General features: G+C 39.1%; 1 protein-coding gene across 16 annotated transcripts in view; it reads left to right on the top strand.

Moving 5' to 3' along the window:
* Nucleotides 1–23,265, top strand: part of LOC131692299 (adenylate cyclase type 2) — a 213,286-nt gene that overhangs the window by 31,280 nt on the left and 158,741 nt on the right. For 6 of the 16 annotated variants that reach the window (XM_058979282.1, XM_058979285.1, XM_058979284.1 and 3 more), the window contains exon 1: nucleotides 21,783–22,392. The exons of 4 other annotated variants lie outside the window; for them this stretch is intronic. In XM_058979282.1, the coding sequence (XP_058835265.1) occupies nucleotides 22,329–22,392 (64 nt within the window). In that variant the 5' untranslated portion in view covers nucleotides 21,783–22,328. Of the gene's footprint in view, nucleotides 1–21,782; nucleotides 22,404–23,265 lie in introns of those variants that run through there. 6 more of the 16 variants (XM_058979283.1, XM_058979278.1, XM_058979279.1 and 3 more) reach the window with 3 other exon arrangements.

The raw sequence follows: 23,265 nt of genomic DNA, 5'->3' as shown, positions 1-23,265 counted from the left end.
CAAGATTTTCACGTTCCCGGGCAGCCGCAGTGTTACTCTCATTGACTTCTGCCCTTCATTCTTCTCTTACACCAGTGCTCCACACTGGAAGTATCTCTTCAGGATCAGGCTCATTCTTCTGTGCAGCGCTGCGGCATTGGCCTATACGAGGCTGGATGGCACGGTGACTTCCCTGACTTTGGCAGCAACACCAGCTTTTGTACTTTCCATATTTCGCGGAAAATGCCATCATCTAAACACTTCTGCAGTCGCATCCTGAACATATCCGGATTTGCAAGGATTTGCAGCTTGCAGCGTTGGTATTCCATCCGGACCGGGGGCATTCTTTGATTTTAGCCTCATCGACGCTTCTTTGAGCTCGTCGTTAGTCGCTTGCTACTCGGCTGTGTTTGCTCCTTCTTCTTCGCCGTGCGGTGTCGGTGACTAGCTAATAGGATCGTGCTTCAGGAAGAGACCCTCGACAATTATCTTTAGCTTACCCAGGCATATTTCAGCTGGTGTCGAGGGGCCCTTATCTTCATCATGACGACTCAGCAATTGGCGTCTACTTCTCAGTACAGTACCAGCTTCTCGAAACGTCGTTTGCGCTCCTCTCTCACCCTCAGATGTTGCTCTCTGATACCGTGTTCTGGTTCTAAGACAAGCATTACTGAGCTACTCATTTAACCAGCAAACTGCACGCCGTCTACTGCATGGCTCCAGTTTCCGTGGCATTGTAACGTCACAATCCTTCTTGTTAAACCAGACGCATCAACGTTCGCCAAAGTGACCCAACAAAGAGATTTTTGTTGAAGGCTTTCGTCTTTCACTTCAGCCTGCCGGTCGTCCAACGCCGCGCTGTAGGAGGGTTCCATTGGCAGATGCGGTAGCGAATCGCCTACTGGTTGCTATGGGGATACCTCTCGCACACTCTCCAGTCCATGTTCGCCGTCAGTCAAGGACAATAGAATGTGGCGGAATTTCTCTCGGTACCTATGTCCATTTCGTGAACCAATAACCACATGTTTGTTCGATACCAGGAGCCATTTAGCTCCCCGCTTCACCGCGATTTAATCGTTGTAGTCCTCGGAGGTAGACCTAGCCACCGCAACGAGCCGACCGGTAGGTGTGGAGGTCTGTCGCCAATTTTCACTACAAGGAAATAGTCTCACAAGATAACTTTTGAAAATGAAGCTTTGAGAAGTCCATTTAAAATATTAGGCATATTTTTGTTGAACATGTACAATTTTTTTCAAATGTCTTCAAAATATTTGGGAGGAGGTTGGTGACAAACTACGTCACCGTCGTGATTCCAAATCGCGGAGGCAAATTTCCGTAAGATCATTGTCCACATATATGGGGATCTTGATTTTAATGTTTTCCTATTCGATGTCGCGTTGCATACCGCTACGAAGCTTTTTGCCTCGGCCAAGGAGTTCAACGTTATTACCTCGTATGATTAAGCTGTATGTGTGACACTACTGTAAGCAAAAGAATATTCACCACCATTATAGTTATAGTTATATATAGACCTCTATATATAACTATAACTATAATCTATATATAACTATAGACTATATATATATATATATATATATATATATATATATATATATATATATATATATATATATATATATATATATATATATATATATATATATATATATATATATATATATATATATATATATATATATATATATATATATATATATATATATATATATATATATATATATATATATATATATATATATATATATATATATATATATATATATATATATATATATATATATATATATATATATATATATAACATCACCATTGTTGTCATTTTTTGCATCGAGTGGATAATTGTATAAATTTTCCCCAGAAACCAGTTTTACAGTCGTATATGCCTCTCACCGCTTTCAGTGCCATCTGAATCTCCTTCACCAAAGCATCTAAATACAGTCAGTACTCGTATAGTACGGGCCTCGCGAATAAATTGCTATCAGTGCTCTGAGCCAATAAAAACCTTAACTTGTGTTTTGGTTGGGTTCACTATAATTTCGACTTTGTTAATGGTCAATCAAATTTGTTGTGGTTTTACGACGACTGCATAAAACAGGTTGGACAACTGAAATTGTAGAAAGTGACACCGGTGGAGAACGTTGCCAGTTTTATATCAAATGCACACGACAGTTGCACGTCGAAAATCCCGCGAATCGAGTTGTTTAAGCCGATCTTACAGCTGGCTGTACACGACACATTGCCGGCCACCGAACTACTTTTTCAGATAACATGCCATCATTCAAATCAAACATAATTTCGCTGCCAGACTGCTTCGATAAATTTTCGCTGCACCTCCATCACCAGGACGCTCGTTATATCGTAGACCCCAAGCACTCCGATATTGTCGCGCTACCACCAGCCAGCAATCAGCTTAGTCATCCCGTCCCCACATTCGGAAGTCGTGAGAGGGTATTCCGATTAATACATTCTAATATATTTGAGCGTGTTTTACGAAGCATGTTACATCCGTGCGACTTATTTTCGGTCGCTCAAATAATCATCCAATCCTTAAAAAACTATTTTGGTTTACAGCACGTGAAGCTTCATTCAAACAACGGCACATGTATTAGACCCTGTGACGTTTTAACCACCATGGTCGCCTCACCCAATCCATACAGCACTGCCGCCCCGGGACGTAATACGGAAGCCCGGAACACTCCGACGCAGTCGTGCTAACAGCCAGCGACCAGCTTAGTTTTCCCGGCCCTGCAATCGGAGCTCGTGACGAGGTCTTACAAACTCCCCTCCTAGGCGAGTAGTTTACTATACATGACAGTTCGCTTTCTGAAAACCACTTGATTTCTGGCGTGCCATCGGGTACAATACGCTCGTGCAATCTGCCCTTACTTGAACGAAGCATAATTTCCATACCATCTCAGAGATCACATCCACAAACTCACACTGTGCCGCCATTACCAGGATACCCGTTATACACTACTAGGAAAGTGCCAGAGCTGTCGTGCTACCACCAAGCAGCGATCAATTTAGTCGTCCCAGCTCTGTGTTCGGAAGTCATGAAAGGGTTCTTCCGAACTCACTTCTCAGGCGAAATACATTTCCTGTCCATCTACTACCAGAACGTCTGTGGAATGAGAACAAATGCGCAAACCTTTTTACTTTCCCATATATTCTGCGACTATGACATTATTGTTCTGACTAGAACGTGTCAGTAGAAAAGTAGATTATAAGTATCCGTGGTGGAACACCGAGCTCAGCCGCCTACGGAACATACTCCGGAAACAACGAAAGCTTCACAGGGCCAACGACACCAAACCAATCTTCGACAAATTGAACTGAAGTATGGAACAACCAGCCCTAGCAACAATGAAGGTTTTATAATGGTTTTATAGCCACTCATAAAACTTAGATTGCACTTATAGCATGCCATAAAACTTCAATTGTTACTTGGGCTGGAACAGTGCATTCCAATGCCGATGTTTTGAGAGCTTTGTCCAGTGTTGAACAGTTGGGAGGGCCATGTCCGGATTGCTTGCCTCCTCTGTTCATAAAACATTGTGCCCAAGCGCATTCTGTACCAGTAAGCACGGAAAAGATTTTCCCAAGTGTATGGAAAGAAGCAGCTATAATTCCTATCCATAAGACTAAAAACGCTCATAATATTGACAACAACAGAGAAATATCGCTTCTAAACTGTCTTGTCGAAGCTCTAGTAAATATTGTTTACAATGCGATTATAGGCTGCATGCTCCAACATAATTGACGAACGTCAGTACAGATTTGTAAAAAAAACATTCGACCACTTCGAACTTGATGACGTACATAAATTTTTCAGTTCCAGCTGTCGAAAAGCGTCAGCAATTTGATGAAATATAAAGTCTTCTACAAGCTGCCGTAAATCATTGCTGTTCTGAAACTGCAGCGACTAGGACTTTCTCCGTGGATAACCAGAGGGCTACAAACCTACTTTTCTGAACGATCTGCTTTTATTAGAATAGACACCGTGCTCAAGCGTATTTGAAAGCCCAACCAGTGTCCCTCAAGTAAGTCACCTAGGCTAACTTATCTTTATCTTATTCATCAACGATCATTGCACCCGCTTAAAGTCCGGATAACTATTCTACGCTGATGATCTAAAAATATTTCGTTCAAATGCTTCGGGACTCGACTCGGCTGTGTTCCAAGAGGGTATAATCAATATTAAGGTGTGGTGCGCGCTGCAGAACAACATCGATAAATGTAAGGTGATAAGTTTCGGACGCTCAAAAACTATAAGGCGCTGCGAATATACTCTTTTTCTCGAAAGTGTCGATTCTATCCGTGACCTAGGAGTGTTATTGGACAGAAAACTTCGCTTCGCTAATCACATCACGTTTTTTGCAACATTAGGCCTTTTAAAATAAAATACTGTCCATTTCGAGAATTTCAACGCACTGAAATCTATATACTGCGTACTGGTACGAAGCATTTTGGAGTACGCTGAATAAGTATGGGCTCCACACAACATCGTTCGAAATAGTCGACTGGAGCACGTTCAAAGAAGCTTTGTACGATTTGCTCTAAGAAATCTATCATGGGACGATCCTATCCCTCTATATATCGTTAGATGTATACTGCTAAATTTACCAAAATTTGAGTCTTTTCGTACCTTCTGACAAGGAACATTCATTTTTTATATGTTTTGCTTTTTAAATTCGTTCATTTGACACGGCTCAATGCTTTAGCTTAGAGAAGCCGTTGGTCTTTTATCTTTTGACAAGATGTAAAAAACAAAAATTTCAATTACTTTAATTTATAGTCTGTAAAATCCAAGTCGCGCAACTTACTATTGCGAGCGGAGATCGTTTTTCGCGGCGGGAAAATGTTAGTTTTCTCGGTAACTTCGTGGTCATCCATGTCTCTTACGTAGTCGTTTCCGTATCATCATCTTGAGCACTGCCTTGACACTCGTGATCAGATGTTCTACCTGCCTTCTTACCCTAGAGAGTCACTTGAATCTTTTGATTGCCACTTTGCAAGTAAGTGGAGTCAGACCATGAAATTTAACTTCAATATTTCCATTATCCATTATAAGCTTGTGAGCACTGTTTCATCTAACAATTGAACGACCTGTGTAAATAGTTAACAATAATATAGTTTCAGTTGGAAATCTGTCAAAAATTAGTGCGGACTAATGCCTACTATTGTATAAAATAGATTCATCACACTATCACTTAACACAACTCTTCATACATCAGCAAAAATCTTGACTTTCTGATTGACGTAAGCTATTATACAAGTCTTTCAAAACAGTACCCAGGAGAATACTTTGGATCAGTTTTAATAATACTATTACGGGTTGCTTGACGTGATTAATGGGAGTGCTATAGAGGATGTATGTTTTAAACAACTTCGAGTGGAATATAAACCCTTTTTCCACAGTGTAGATTCCCAGCTAAATAGATCAACCTCTCTGTTGTACCTTAATTACAATTATTTCATAAAGATCCCGCCGCAAGATGAATTAACGTAATTAGACCTCACTGTTTGATAGTAAGGCCACATCGTCACACAGCCGAACACTATACCCTCTGTCCAGAGCATTTCCCAAGATTAAAAATACATTAACCCAACACCTCCGTTCAGTTACGCCGCCCAGTAAGCACTTGTTTCGCTGGGTGTTCACATCAAAAGACGCGGATGCAGTGCGCGTACCGAAAACGATCCATCATCATGTAAACCATCGGCTAATACAAACAATTTTATCATTTTGCATAGCACGCGATTCGTCAATTTAGCGTATGTTTCGCTGCCCTAGACGCGTGAGCCGTTTGTAAATAGATTTTACCAAATGGTTCCCGGGTAGTTATGCACACTGTTGATGTGGGATGGGATGAGAGAACTAAAGCAAAACGAAGCGTAAAACAATTAGGTCCCACATCGTGATTTGAAAACGGTGTTTTTAGATAAGATGCAAAGCTATAGCAAGGAAAATGCTGGGTATTTTCTAAAGTTTTTGAATCAATTTCTAAAACTAAATGCAATCATAATAGTTTACGTTTTAAGTTTGATTACCGTTTGAGATTCTGTCCTTTTTTAATAATGGAAACATGGTTTAAAAATACCGACGCTAAGCGACCGATTTTGCTTAATCAATTGTCTAGGTATATCCCACATGGCCCGGTACAGCACATCACATAAAGTTAAATCAATAACGTATAAAAGTAAATTGCTCTCAGCAAAATCGTTATCGCTTGCTTTAAGCTTGAGCTGGAGCTTGTGCGACCACCCCTGGCTGCTACTCCGTTATCGATCTGGACTAGCTGAAGTTGCACAGGGAATCTGTAGATAATTATGCTTGGGGGTAGCGAAACATCTTTCAATGTGCAACTCCTGGTAATCCTAAAGTGTGTATTGATCAATACCGGCGCCAGCCAGGCCCGAACGTAGATCGCGGAAGGAAAGGGAAGGAATGGTTGATCCGATGCTTGCTTTTGCTAGAGGCCGTATATACTACTGCGCACTCCACAAGTATCACAGGAGGAGGATATTTGTTAGTAAGTATAGAGAAGTTGGATTCTACTTCTTCTTTACCGACGCCAGAAAGGTGACTCCACTATCTGTACGAGAGATATCGATCCATCAACTCATGGACCGGGGACCAACGGCTTTACTTTCCTTCCGAAGAAAGACGTGACCACAGATTTTTTTACCTCAGAAAAATCTCAGCGACCTCGGCTGGAATTGAACCCAGGACAACTGGAATGAGTGGTTATCACTCTTACCACTCAACCACCGGCGCCGTCTCAAAATCGTTATCGCTTGCTTAAACATGTTAATACAGTAGTAAAAGCAAAAGAACGTTCCTTTATTACAGGTAATCCGGACGATTGGAGACAACCAGCCGCGCAGTTCTAGGCTGAGGAGGCGTCAACGAACTCGGTGTTGCGATTTCAATTTATGCACTGATAGAATATGTTCATAAATCGCTGCGAATTAGTTTCGTACAGACAATTTTCATAAAAATATACGAATTATTCGTACATATGATGAATCATTCGTAGTTCTATTGAAACACGTTTACTTTTTATTACGAGTTTTTAGTGAAAACCACGAAATGACTTTCGTTGGCTTATTACGAAACTGCTTCACTAGGCAAACGAATTGCTCACTGCTACATGTATACGAAAGTCTTAATAATATTCACAAGCACCATTCGTCAAACCCTCAACGTCAAAAGAGCTTCAATAGAGAACAATGGAGTCCTTGTTGCAATACGTCAGATAATTGTTAATCATCACGACGATCTCGGTCTGACTATTTAGTAACCATATCTGTGTCTGTCGGTTTCAGGAAAATTTTCTGAACCTCTTTCGCTTCCATTTGAACCAGAATCCGGTACAGTACGGATTCAGTTAAGTTTTGTATGAATAAGTTTGAGTTTTTCTCCGCTGGAGCAATGTCAACATAATATGCAATTAAATACGAAAACTCCTCTTAGATGAATGAAATAAATTCGTGCGACCAACGAAAGTGTTCGTAATATACACAAACGTTTATTAAAATAAACGAAACATTTCGTTCCATTCACGAACAAGTAATGTCGCTATCAACGATAACATTCGTGCAATGTACATTAAATATGAAAAATTTACGAAAACTGAATCAAGAATCAGAATATATTGGCTTAAATGGCACGTTCCCCGTATGTAGTCGGGGATTTGTGCCTTGCCGTGTGTTTTCATTATTTCCTGAGGGGAAGGAAGGGACAAGGAGGTGTGGAGAAGTAGAATTGCAAGGGTGGAAATAATAACAGCACAAAAACAAAAATAAATAACAGGTAAGTTAAACTCACAAGTAGTTCAACTCGCCTGCGACTAAGCCCATAGCTCTTTACCACATTGATAAGAAACTTTAGCATGTCTGTGAGTTTCAGTCGTCCAAACATGGTTTCGTCTATATAAGGACGTCCGAAAACTCGAAATCGCAATTGCGCTACCGCTGGACTGTTGCATATCAGATGATATGAGGTTCCGTAGTCGGAATCACAAAGATCAAATGAAAAAGACTCAGCGCGCTGAATAGTTGCCATGTGATAATTGAGTTTGCAGTGGCTGGTTAAAGTACTGGTCAGCATGCCGCTGTAGAGCTTCGAAAAATGTAGGAGATTTTTCAAAATCACTGGGCACGGTTGTTCTAGAAACGCCTTTGTTTGGCGACACGTTTGTAGATTTCTCCAATAATTGCGGTGCTCTGACGAAGCCCAGGACCGTACCCAAATAACCACATACATTATATTGAAGCATTTTTTTAACATCGATAATGTTAATTTGCTTTAAAACTACTTTCTTAAAGCAGTGCTACCATAACACAACATCACAAATGTTTCAAGACATTGCCTCTTATGAGCAAAATAACAGGCATTATACACATCTTTAGAGCAACGGTTTAGTGTTTGAACGCATTGCATTTACAAATGCTTTGACGCTCTACTGCGCTACACTTGAATAGCATATAATGCTTGAACTAAAATGTATGAAACATTAAAATGATTTGACGTGACGTGTTCTATTTAAAAAAAATTTCAACCTGAAACAACATGGACAGTAGTGTTGTAAACGGGCAATTTTCTAGGAATTGTGCAAAAATATCGAAGCACTGTCCAAACCATTAAATTCTTACTACATCAGCTTTTACCGCCTATAGCTTTCGACCAATCCTATTTCCGTTAAGGAATACATGAAATTAAACAACAAGAGTATGTGTCCGCTAAATGCTCATTATTTAATCTGCACAATTTGTTGTAAAATACGATTATGTATCAGATGCATTTATATTATATTAAACTTTAGCAGACGCTGCGCTCTCGTTAATAGATGTCAATACTGACCATGTTTCGGAATCTTATTTAAAAAACTGATCTCTGCTTCGTTTGCTCATGTTTGTATTTCGCGATCCGGGAGCCACACGATAATTACTAATAAACTCAAAAAACGACAAATGTTTGTGCCTCTCCTTCTATACCGAAGTGTCGTTGCATTAACAAAGGCTATATAATGTAAAACATTATTCATATATTGCAAATATCATTCTGTCGGCAACTATTCTCCACAGATAAGAGTGCTAACGGCCTACCTCGTATGAAGCTGATGTCAGATGATCATGGTTCGGATCCCGTCAAAATAATTTAAAAAATCTGAATTGAAATTTTGTGGTGATGTTAATGTTGCATCTTACGAATAAGAAGAAGTGGAAAATGGTAAAACGTTCATTTTTCCATTTCAACCATTTTTATTTCGACATTATATCAGCTTGATGTTGTGTTATATAACGTCGATCTGTCAAAACGAAACAAACATTATTGCAGCATCTAGTAATGCTTTAGCAGACAAGCGTTACTAATGTAAAATAAATGCTTTCTTTGACAGCTCTTATATTAGACGCTTTATCGCCCTTTTCCACTTTATAAAAGCAATGATGTTGCATTTACAGCAATGAAGCATTTTTTATTCAATTATTTATTTATTTTATTTATTTTATTTATTTTATTTATTTTATTTATTTTATTTATTTTATTTATTTTATTTATTTTATTTATTTTATTTATTTTATTTATTTTATTTATTTTATTTATTTTATTTATTTTATTCCATCTTTGGTGCGAGCCACCACACAGACTATTCCTTAACCTAAAATTGTTACAATAGCAATACATACATTTACATACACATCATACAATTATAAACAAAACACACGCTTAATTCAACACTGACATTCCACGACCAACTCATTTAAGACTGTTAACTTTACATCATTTGAAGCGTCGTGGTTACTTGGGTATTTTTTCCCTTATCCAACTTGTCGAAATTGGAAACGCGGGCTCAGGACCATCGAAATCAATCGCTGAACCTGCTCTGGTCAATTCGACAGCCCATTCATTTCCAGTCACACCGGTATGTCCGGGCACCCAGACAAGGTAGATAGTGTTGACAATGCTTAGTTCTTCGATTTGGGTTCTGCACGCGATCACTAGCTTGGACCGTGATTTGTCTGAGCTAAGGGCCTTGATTGCAGCCTGACTATCGGAGCAGAAGTTCACACCTAGAAATAATAGTGTAATTTTACGTCTCCTGACCATGACATATACGAGCATCAAAAATGACTTAGTTTTACGTTTGATTTTAATTTTACATGACGTTTAATTTCGTAAATCATGTAAAATTACTCCACATACAGCGTTTGTTCTGAACGGTAGGAAGTGTAATTTTATGTCATTGCGCATGTAAAGTATATGCAGCATGTAAAATTAAACGGAACACGGTAATGTTTCGTCATTTCGTGAATTACTAGTTGTTGAATTGTGTCATGTTTGCAATTACGTCAACGATAAAATTCAGATTTTTTTTGGTGTGTTTATAACTCTGCCGGACAAACTCAGTTGAAGGGCCGATTGTACCTCGCACATAATCGCAAAGATTTCTGCTTGGAATACAGTACAGTATGTACCTAGTGAGTGAGATTGTTCCAATCTCATTTCACGAAAGTAGACTCCAGCACCAGCACGTCCCTCCATCAGAGAACCATCAGTGTAACAGACCACTTGCGTTTGTTGTTGTCTTTCCATATAGCCAGACAACCACTCCTCTCGAGAGGGAATCTTCACATGGAATGTCCTGTAAGGAAAACTACATGTGAGGGTAATATCGCTGGGAGCAAGAATATCTTCACCTCATGTAACCATTTGTGACCACAATCGTGTATCGGTAGCAAGATCAACATGGTTACTGCTGCAAAGCCCAGTAACCTGCAGTCTGTATGCACATTAGACTGGTTCAATTTTTGACTTTTAGCTCTACCAGGCTCTATTGATCCTTTTATGGCCCTTAGTAATTGTACAAATTTTGGTACCGATCGGTTGTGTCTACGGACCCTCCAAAAATTTCAAAGTTTGTATGGAAATTAGTATGGAAAATCGGTTAAAATTGAATATAAATTCTTAAAAAATCACCTCATCAATCAATTCATGAGAAGACTGTACATTTCTAAAGGTTTTCTTCTACTGAACACATTCGTGGAGCATTGTAAGTTTGCGAAAATTTGCTGAGAAAAGTTATTAACTAAAGAAGCAGCATGACTTCAAAACAAGTGGATTTTATTATTAATCATAGCAACCCTATTGGAATACATCCATCGTTATACAAGTGTAAACTAGGCTCACCACCCACCGCTCCCGTATGGCAGATGCAGCTTGGATGTATTCCTAGATATTGTCTACATACGCGTACTTTAGGAAAGTCACAACCAAAGTAGCGGATGCGGTGCCACCGAAGATATAAAAATACAAAAATCGAAAACAATTTTATATATGGATTTCGATGCGTTTTTTGCAATGGTTCATTGACGGGCAGTGTATTCATTTATAGAAGGCATTGTAGTATGTAGGGTAGACGAGCCCTTATTCATCTCATTAGTCAGGATGTCACACTATTTTGATTTTAACTCGGCTTACAGTGATTGGATTGCGCTAAAATAGTTATCAGCAGCCTTGCTTTGTTTCTAAGGAGCAGTAACATAAAAAATCTGGCTTGAAAACTATAAATCACTCGCATTTAAGCCTAACAAAAAATTCGACTTCAACGCACCTAATGCGTTGAATAAAGATAGCAGTCACTTACTCTAACTAATGTATTCAAATGGGTGGGATGTATACAGGAGATAAGATGAATTAGGGCAGAGTCACCCTACCTATTAGCAGACTCAAAGTAGTATAGGCTGAGTAGAAATGAATCACGTGAAATCAATGAATTAATCGAACGTAAATAATAAACTTTCGTTGTGCTTTCCATCGATTCGCGTAAATTTGTTGCTAAGAAGGTTTTTTCTTTGTGCAACGAAAGCACAGATTGCTATCATGCAGGCTACGCATGCAATCGCTAACAAATTAGATATACCTACCTAAACATTCGTCTCAAACATTGAACCCAAGTAAATGGAATTCAGCTGTACAATGCTCGAAGTAAACAGCTATGTGTACTCACAACCTGTCTGTACACGAATAGAAGATGCACACAAAGCGAAATGAGTCAACGCTGATAACGATGGGTAGAGCGAAAGAGACAACTAGTACCATGATACTATGTTAACCGTGTTTGCAAATAGAGCTCGAATGTTCAAGCGATTTTGTGTACGAGTAATTGTGTTCGAGATTGTACAAAAAAGTTTGGTCGAAACGAGCACAACATAAAAGAAACCATAGTGTTTGAACGGACAAGCTCAGTCACGTGTTGGACGGCTCTGGGTAGCGTACCTTCACAGCCAGTGTAACGGACTTCTAACTCAGCTACACCGGCTGTGAAAATTTACAGCGCAGTGATCTGCTCCGCCTGCCGTTCAACAGGCAGGTGAGCTTGTCCGGCCAAATCCGTTCTTTAAATAGTCGATGGCGTCATTCATGGGTTTATCTATTGGAATCTATTCTTAGAAGTATTTCGGGGCGACATGTGCAAAAAATTAAAAATTTATCGTGAGATGGTTGAATTATAGGCGTTTAAAGTTGGACCACTTTTTGTTACATACCATTTTTGCAAAATTTGCAAAGTGCACCCCCATATCAAAAACAAAGACCTACGTCAAAAATCGATGCGGTGCTTTGTACCGATTCTCCTTTAGGGTTCTAGATGCCTGGTTCCGTTTTAGATCCAGATCCCAAATACGGGATAGATCACGGATCCAGGCCATCCCATGGATCCGTACTAGTTTAGTCTGAATCAGAATCAGTTTCAGGATTCGGACCAATTCCCGGACCTATCCCATCCCCTTCTCCTTATACTCTTTAGGAAAAATCTCTAATCCTATGTGCGGGGGGTAGGGAATTGAACCCAGATGAGCTGCGTACAAGGCAATCGATTTACCAACTACGCTATACCCGTTCCCCTCTCTTGATACCTTTTTAGTATTAAACGCCTTGCTATTAGAGCATTTTTTTTTCTTATTGCCGCAAAAGTCTTACGGCCAATTTTTGGAAGAAGGTTTGAAAGGATTGAATCTGCATAAGTTAGATTTTTTTGCTTATTTCCCGTTGGCCTCTTTTTGCACTAAGTGCCAATCACCAACGCCAGATAGGTGACTTCATCATCTGGATCCTAGAAATAGGCCCATCTACACATTGCACGGGACCAACGGGTTCACTTACTTTCCGAGGGAAGACATGACCTGAGATGTTTCATCTCTGAAAATCTCTACGACCTCGGCTGGGATTGAACCCAAACTTACTGGGGTGATTGGTGGTTATTCTAACCACTCAATCACCGACACTGTCAAAATCTCATCAAAAGTTATTCTTACGACTCAACCATCACCGTGTACATGCCGTGTTCTCCTATATGATCTGCAATAGCGCAATCCGATAGAGTTGCTACCTTACAGCAATCACTGTTGTTTTCTCAATATATGTTCAGAGTCGTTTTTGTAGATGTATAAGGAATCATCTACCCTGGATATCTATTTTTTCGTGATATTATAATCGTTTCTAAGGAATCGACGGTATGAAGAATAATTAATGCACTATGTAGTTTGTACCCTCTCTACCATCTTCAAAACAGTTATTACGATTGTTTTCGCGAGCATTATTCCGGCATTGACCTTTTCTACAAACAGCGCAGTGAACAGCTATGAACTGTTATCTGTTACGGTACTAGCTGGTTGTTGTGCCAGTAATACATCAACATTCATCATCTGAGATGGTGCAAAATAAAATACATTTTTGTTTACATTTTCAATTCGCACTCTGTGCGCAATGATCAGTATGATGCTATATTCCAAATTTATGCAACCCGGCCAAAGTTAGATCTTGACATAATGCAAGATACATAATCAACGGGAAACTCATTTTCGCGTTGTTTGTATATCCGGCTGTATCTGCCAAGAGGTTTCTTGCGATGAAGAGTTAATGTAGGGCACAGTTTCTCATGTACTGTGATTCAAATCGTTTCTGCGCAGATTGTGTCCATTATTGATCCAAGTAAACATAAATGCAAAAAGCAGCCTACATAGCAATAAATATTTAGTTTTATTTGTTTACTAATCAATTACCAAATGTACTAGCGTATTGCAATATCTGATGGAATGTGTACTCGGATAATTCAATTCCTGTTTACTAGTCGCCAGCCATTTCAAGATTCAAAGCCCGATTAAATATTTAAATCGACAAATTGGATTGCAACAAAATAGAAGCTCATGTGCTGACTGTTGGAAAACATATGATGTAGCATATTTCATGAAATAGGATGTTGGATTGAGCAAGCTGAACTGGTATGGGCGTGACTATATATATTTAATCAGGCTAATTGCTTTTAGGAAAGGGTAGGGATATAATGAAACATAAACACGACACAGCTGGTTCCTCGTTTATCTATAGGTTATACCGTTCCCTTGCTTTAAGCGACAGCACATGCTCCCCGAAATTTGAACATGGAGCATCTAAGATCCACGGATAAGAACTTTGCCAGCATTTAGAATCATAATATTTAACTTACTGAAAGATCTTTGAGCATTAAAAATTCGAGTTATTATCCTTGGATGCAAAAGTTCTGTTTACCACTTTAAAAACGCGATTTTACATCCACAAGGGATTTTCAAAAAGATCTGCAATGCTTAATTTGTTTATTACACTGGAGAGAAATTTAAGAGAATTTCTAAAAATGTATAGTGTGTACAAAAGCTTCAAGGAAACGCTGTTTTCCGTTCGAGTGATTCTTCGCAATTTAGCGTGTTGAATTCTTTTATATATACCACGAATATGAAATCTGCTTGTTCTGCCGAATTTTACATTTCTAAAAAATCAAAATTTTATTTCACATTTCAGATGACATAAGATCTTACTAGATGCTGTAATGCAATGGTGTAATATCTTTTAAATTTTTGTGTATTTCATTTAATTTAATAGTGAACTTTTTCCCATATTCATAAAAAATTGCCAAATTACGCCGACGCCATTAGCCGTATCTACGTTGAAATAACTGTCATCATTTGCAACCCGCTGGGCTGGTCAAACAAAATCGAATCATCTGTCCAGCGCGATGAGTTCCTTTTCCAGATTTCTTCAACTTTCGCTTGAATATTGTCCAATTTTTTTAGATTAGACGGAATTGTGAGCAGTTAGGTGACAGATTGCCAAATCTGGCCAACTTTTTACTGGACCCTTGCGAGTATTAATGAAATGCATGCATTTCTACAGCAACTCTGGCTTATACAAATTCGAGTTTTTTGTGGGGATAAAAAGTTTAGTTTTGAGTCCGCAGCTGAAAATTGCTTGTCACGAAGGCGCCGGTGGTTGAGTGATAAGCGTGACCGCCACTCATTCCATTTGAGCCAAGAAAACGAGACGTAGTTCTCTTGTATCTAGTCCGTGGAAGTGAACGCATCGTTTTACCAACAAAGTTAAAGTTTGGCGCTAAGTGCCTATTAAGGACGGCTAGATAGGCTGACTGCCCCGGTCACTTCACTGGTAAACGTGAAGTTTAGTAAAGATCGGATAAAGAGACCCTTCACCGTAATCGTATCTTGTGTCGGAACGGCTAATAGGAGACCGTCGTGGCAGATCCTGGTAGTAAATCCCGCTTCGCCAAGGACGAGGCGGTCTGCTAATCGCCGAGGAGAGTTTTCAACTTACCCGATATTTGTGCCACTGGAGATACCTGTTCGCCTCGTGGTCGTGATTCACAAGATCTTGAAGTAATCATTCGCTACCCAGCGCAGACTCTCGCATTGCCCCGCCGCGTGCTAGGGTGAAGGTAAACCGTCGCCTGCAGCAAGTTGCCAGCGCTACAGGGAACAAAGTCACTCAACCGCCAACCGTCTGTGACCGTTCCGCTACGAATCCCGCTCCGTCGCCATCGACCCATTTCACCACCGTCACGGTCACCGCTGTGCTCAACCATTTAAGGCACCGTCATCTTGTGTTTGAGTGAGTAAAAGAACGTTTAAAACAAATTAACAAAGTTTGAACGCCTCCCCACCACATCTTTAACAACCCTGGGACTTGAGGACCCAAAAAAGGACTTTCGCGCTCGCCCCGCCAGATGCCGTTGGTAAGACCAGCAGCTTGGAGTTTGAATTGATTCCCCTTGCGGGTCTCGGAAAGCAATCCTAGAGGGCTAAGAGAGCCGTACCAGACAATCGGTAACAATACTGAAAGCTCGACGAGACGGAGAATGCGCAAGATAACCTCGACAGCGGATTAGCACTATTCTTCTCAACGTTACACTTCACGGACTGAAAAGATAGACCAATCGCTCCGAGGGTCACAGAACGAATGGAAATGGTTATGTGATTTGTGCGGAGTGACCCCCCGTCATATACCTCTGTTACAATTCAGAATGCCTATCAAGTCAAAAAACTGGCTTGGACTAGGTTGTCGGTTTTCAGAGTAATGGTAAAACCATTCTGTATAAGAGGCAAAAAGTAAGTATTATGATGGTACAGGTATATGGGAAATTCCTATGTTATCTCATTAACCAAACTGTAACTCCGGAACCGAAGGTCAGATCGGGATGATATTTAATAGCAGCCAATTGAAGCATTGCATAAATAATTTCAAATGTGAAAGATGGCGAAAATAGGTTAAGAATTTTCTAAGGATATGTGTGAAACTCACTCGGAACTTTGGAAATTCTCAAGGACATCATCCTAAGTGGGCAATGTGATCAAAGCACACCCATTTTTATGAGTTTTGTGTCGTCTAGATATCATGGTCGTACCCATTAATATGGGGATTTACTGTCTGACCGCACTTCGCAACCAGTAACTTCGGAATCGGATGTTAGAACAGAAGTAAATTCAATAGCATTTGAGACTAAATTTGAGAAAATTGGTCACTAACATACACATTTTCCGAACTCAATGAAGTAAGTCGAATGGTATAAGAGTTTTGGCCCTGCGGGCATCTGTTAAACGGACGACTTTCAGAGTGATTGCATAACCTTTCTATAGGGGAAAGGCAAAAAGGTTTATATAGGAAATTAACGTGTAATCGGATTCTTATATCCATAGCTCCGGAACCAATAATTCGTTCAAATGATTCGGTAGCAATTAATGTGAATACTATATCCTTCATTTAAGATTAGGATTACAGGTGTAAATCTAATTTCGGAACTTGGCCATTTTCTCGGATCTTCCGGAATCCTCAACGCTCTCAATATGATCAAAGAGGTTTTGATATGCGATTAGTGATCTTGACCAACAATTTGAAGCAAATAAGAACACATTTAAATTAGTTTTGCATCATTTAGATATAATGAATATGCTGGTTTGTATGAGTATTTCGCATTTGATCGCATACATCCACCCGTAACACAGAAACCAGAACTCTGATTCCAATGGAATTTAATAGCAGTCAATATGGGTGCTGTAACTTCAATTTGAGACTAAATTTGAGAAAATCGACATTTCTAAGAAGCAAATGTAAATTCAATTCAAGAACATAGCCACTTTTTCGAAGTTTCAGGTTCCTTCGAAGTTGTCCAAAAATCAAAATAAGTTTGATTGGGCTTCAGTGAGCTGAAACTATAAATCCAAGCAATTTAGAACACATTTTATGAAGTTTTGCATCTTTTAAATAACATGATGATACCGATTTATATGGGAATTTCATACGTAACTACACTCCACAATCCGTAACTCCCGAACCGGAGGTCGGAATTGAATGACATTGAATAGAGCAGCTTCTGGAAACGTTGTACCTTTTATTTGAGACTAAGTTTGATAAAATCAATTCGGCCATCTTCAAGTAACTGATGTGCAATTGTTGGACACATACATATATACATACACACACATACGCACGTACCCACAGACATTTGCCGAATTCAACCAACTGATTCGAATGATATATGAGACTCATCCTTCTGGGCCTCGATCAATTTCCATAGTGATTGCGTAGTAGGGTGTCCCAAAATGACATCATGTTAAAAAAGTCATCCGGCTCACTTCTTAAATGGAAGGTTAGGATATTAGGAGCACTTTCTTCTTCGGAGTGAATTTGCTAAAACGCTTCCTACTGGTGGCGAATTTTGATTTTTTTTTAAATGGGCCGATTTTTGATAAAATTTCAAATTTATGCCTGTTGAAGTGGTCCTGCACTGTCATAGATTTTTTTCAGCATTTTTTATTTTTCTGGAGATCCAAATGGAGAAGTTTGGTTAGTTAGTTTGTACAAATTTTGAATTATAAGAGCGGCAGAGCCATTAAAACATAGTAAAAAGTAAAATTTTTGGTGTTTTTCAGTATTTTTGCCTTTCTCATATAGAAAGGTTATGCAATCACTCTGAAAAACGTCAACCTAATCCCGGCCCGGAGGGCCGAGTGTCATATCCCATTCGACTCAGTTCGTCGAGATCGGAAAAAGTCTGTATGTGTGTGTGTATGTATGTATGTGTGTGTATGTGTGTGTATGTGTGTGTGTATGTGTGTGTGTATGTATGTGCGTATGTGTCAAATAATGTCACTCATTTTTCTCAGAGATGGCTGGACCGATTTGCCCAAACTTAGTCTCAAATGAAAGGTGCAACCTTCCCATCGGCTGCTATTGAATTTTGGATCGATCGGAATTCTGGTTCCGGAATTACGGGTTTCAGAGTGCGGCCACACAGAAATTTCTCATATAAACTATAGGAAAAATTAAAAACTGAATTTTTATTTTTGATGCTAAATGTGTTCAAGGTGCATGAAACGTCGAGATTTGATGTAAACTCGAAAAAAAAATTTGACTACGATTCACTTTTTTGGATTTTGGCACATTTTTGCCTTTCTCATATAGAAAGGTTATGCAATCACTCTGAAAAACGTCAACCTAATCCCGGCCAAATTTTTTTTTCGACTCGTTTAGGGTTTCTGGATTTTAACAGGGGCGTAGTTGATGGTTTACGGAGAGGGGTTACACCCCCCCCCCTCTACTGTTCGCGCCCCTCCTTTAAAAATCTCCTTAAATCACCCCTCAGACCACCACCCCAACCAGCCCTCATACCCCTCTCTTTCAACCCCATCATCTTTAAACCACCACTACATTACTACATTACATACCAATTTAAGCTGGGGAGTCATTCGTTCATGGGACTTTCGCCCTCCTCACATACCCACCCCCGCATGACAAAATGAGTTAGCAAGCAGATAACATTGATCTAATGCTGATTAGGCTAATGAAGTATGATATTTTTTTGTTTCAAGTGTTTCACCGTCGACACGTAGCTCATCAAGTTCGTGGCTGGCATGCCATTGTGTATAAGTGCAAAGTGTACTAAGAATGTAATGGACATTTCCACGATTATGTTGAACATAAAAAGTCTCCGTGCCATAGTTTAGAGAAATGAGAAAGGCACAATTGCACCGCTAGGTGGATTAAAACAGGTTTTTCTTCAAAACTTGGTATCTAAAAATTTTTAAAAGTATAGAAAACACTTCATATAGTTGAGCCGAATAAAGGGGCGTAATTTCGCTGAAGAAAGTGTATAGCTATGGCTAATAGGGTATGAGTTATTTAAGTTTTTGTTAGATAATCTTTAACATTTTTAGCAATTCATCAAAAATAATGCTGTTCCAAAAAGTAAATCAGGTCAAATGTGCTTTGACCACACATTGTTTTTCGGAAAATAGAAGGAAAATGATGAAAAATGACGTTTTCTGTACGTCTTTAGTATGCCAGGACGAGATTTAATAAGCTTTTTATGGTTTTTTTTGTAACTTCAATTATAAAAATAACTTTGCTAATGCTGCCAAGTCTCTAATTATTTTTTGAAAAGTTAATTCTCCATAATAACTTCTAGAAGGAATCTTCAACAAAATAATTGTGTCAGAAGATGCGCTGTATGCTGTTGTAAAACTTTTCGAGGATATTTGCCCCAAATTTGATTATTTCGGAATTATGTGATCTAAACAGTAAATATCAGTTTTTCAACACTTTACTCACTCTTCTGCATTTTTCTCTACTTTAAAGTTCCTAACACGGAAATATGACCTTATATATAAAATATGATTACGCCAATCAATTCAGCCTTCAAATATACGCCATAACTTGCCATTAACTCGACATATTTGGTTTGATTTTAGTGATTTTCAAAACCGCTAGGGTGCTATTAGTACAAAATAATTTTTAAAAAATCGTGAAATGCTCATGAAAAACCGATTCTGATGTACAGAGACAAGCGAAAAACGCCATTTTTCATCATTTTCATTCTATTTTCCGAAAAATAATATACGGACTAAGCACACTTATGTTGTTTTATTTTGTAGAACAGTGTTATTTTTGATGAATATCATAAAATGTCTAAAGGTTTTTTTAACAAAAACTTAAATAACTCATACCCCATTGGCCATAGCTATACACTTTCTTCAGCAAAACTACGCCCCTTTATTCGGCACAACTATATAAAGTGTTTTCTATACTTTTAAAATTTTGTAGATACCTAGTTTTGAAGAAAAACTACTAAAAAACACCAAAAATTTCACTTTTTATTAAGTTTTAATGGCTCTGCCGCTCTTATAATTCAAAATTTGTACAAACTAACTAACCAAACTTCTCCATTAGGAATTTAAGAAAATAAAAAAATGCTGAAAAAAATCTAAGGTCGTTCAGGAGCACTTCTAGAGGCATGCATTTGAAATTTTACCCAAAAGATTAAAATTCGCCACCAGTAAGGAGCATTTTAGCAAATTCACTCCGAAGAAGAAAGTGCTCCTAATACCCTAACTTTTCATTTAAGAAGTGAGCCCGATGACTTTTTTAACATGATGTCATTTTGGGACACCCTATTGCGTAGCCTTTCTATATGAGAAAGGCAAAGATATAAAAATACTTGCAAAAATATTTTTTTTCCAACTTCTTGGTGTACATCTTCTCTTAAATCGGTTGCAAAATTTCACACCTGCTGCTTTATTGAAATAAATATATTCAAGTTTCCAAGCTATATAACAATTACTTATTTCTATTATATGTCTCTAACATTGTAACGGCTATGGTATCATTTTCAGCTTCAAAGTAATGCACAATTCACCAATTTATGTGACTGTTTTACTACTCTGTGCTACTAAAAGCACCATTAACACGCATATGGAACTAGACTCAAACTTTACTCAGTATGCTGCACGAAGTATCCAGTTTTATAACCCTAATAATAAAATCCTACATCACTGTTTACAAACAAATGAATGTCCCCGTTGCTGTAAGTAACAATAACAAAACAAGAAACTGGTTGGTTGCTTGTGCGGTGCAACATTCAATATTTATTCTCTAATAGTGAACATCGGTCGACCGCTTCCTACATAAACACAGAGGCAGAGCTAAAATAGCATCGATTTTGCCTGTAGTGAAAATCCCATTCCAAACCTCCGTCAGTCCCTCTCTGATACTGAGACCAAAGCGATAACTGTGGCACCGCACGCCACTAGCCGTTGCTGTTTGTGAATGAAAATTTCCACACCAACCAACACCCAACCACAGTGCGATGCCGGTTCACGCCGCATTCGCCACAATTCTTGGGTAATAGTGCTGGTGTATGTTTGTCGATCTTAATCCCATAGCCAATGCAAACGAACCTTGCAGTCGGGGTAGGAAAAACCACGTGCTGACAAGGTCAAGTTCCGCTCCGCTTCAAGTTCTCTCTTTCGAACAACCGGAAAGCGCAGGTCCGATTTCGAAAATTTGTCGCGTGACGAAGTGATAACCGCGCGAACTTTTTTTCGAACATTCAACAGATCGTCCTGAATAAATTAAGCAACAGTCCCAAACCGAAGCTTCAGTCTTCGTCGGTGTCTGGTTGAGTGCGGTTCGAATTTCGCGTAGCCTTCGAGTCGTCAAAGAGTTTTTTTAATAGCCCTCAGCTGTACGGTTCGGTTCGGTTCAGTGCAGTACGGTAGACGCGTGGCTCCCTGTCCGCTGGAAATCCCCCTTTGCTTCCGTGGACAGAGCTAGAGAAGCACATAGCGCGACAACGGATTTTCATACACGTTTGATTTCTCGCTTTGGTTGGCGGACGCTGGAGGATAAGTGGGTATAATCTTGTTGCTCGACACGTTAGCAGCACCGGACGAGCGGCCGATTGCAACGAGGCGCTTCGGTAATGATGAGTGATTTCAAGTGATACACATTCACACTTCTCTAAACCTCTCGTCGTTGCTAGATCCGGACTCGAAATTACTACCGAGGAACGACGACGTAGAAATGTGCTACGCTTAAAGTATAGTGTTGCAGCCTTAGTCTTATGTGCAGTGTTGTGAGCCAGGTGGAATAATGCGTATGTGACGGTTGCTTCGATGAGAATAAACTAGTGAAAAAAATGAATTAGAATGAAGTGAACGATTTGATGATATTGAATCATATTACAGCTATTACCATGCCATTAAGTGAAGACACGGATGCAAATATGGGTAAACATAAGGTCAAATGAATGAATTAGTCCGGTCAGTTACTCTAACATTTTTACAAGTTGCAAACTGACGGCAGCTGATGCTGCTGTTACGATACCGTCAGAAGTCCAATATTGATTGAGGTCTAAAGTATGGTTTGTTGGTGTTTCGGCTTCTCCTCGTCAGTAACTAACACCAACTTAATGCAAGTTAGATAAGTCCAAACTAGTACCAAATCGGCGTTAGACGCTAAAATCCAAAAAGTTACACGTCTTGCGTCGACACTAAGCAACTGACTGGTACCAAGTGATTTCCCGATAGTAAGCAAAGAAGTTCTGTTTGCCGACGAGAAATGTGAACCAAACCGTCTTTTGAAATAAGAACCAAATGCCTGGTACTATGCAAAATTCCCAAAGAGAAAAAAATTGGACAAAACCCTACTTTATGTTAGGTCTTGTGTCCTTATGCACAAAAAAACGGTTTTGTCCAATTTTTTTCTCTTTGCGGATTAAGACATGTCACTTAGAAGTCATCTTCCACGTTGCGTTCAACTGAAGGTTTTATTAATGCATTGAATTGAAGGAACAAAAAATTTCACATTGTTATGAAAAGAACAAATAAAGACAAAATGAGATTGAAATCCACAATTCAAGATATGCAACTTCAATAATAAACCTACGCATTTGTCCTTCCATATAATATAGCCATTTAACACTATGAATAAACAACTGCTTTGATTCCTTGTAGTGTAGCAAAATCGTACGAATTCATATTGGGGAAAGCAAAATATACTGTCTTGAGAGGAAACATAACCTTGGGTGGATAAAGTTAATATTTAATATGGTTGATTACCATTCCTGGAAGTATTAAAAGCATATGAAATATGCAGGACTA

This window comes from Topomyia yanbarensis, chromosome 3, assembly GCF_030247195.1.
Source record: "Topomyia yanbarensis strain Yona2022 chromosome 3, ASM3024719v1, whole genome shotgun sequence".
NCBI lineage: Eukaryota > Metazoa > Arthropoda > Insecta > Diptera > Culicidae > Topomyia > Topomyia yanbarensis.
This window is presented reverse-complemented; position numbering and strand designations above follow the sequence as displayed.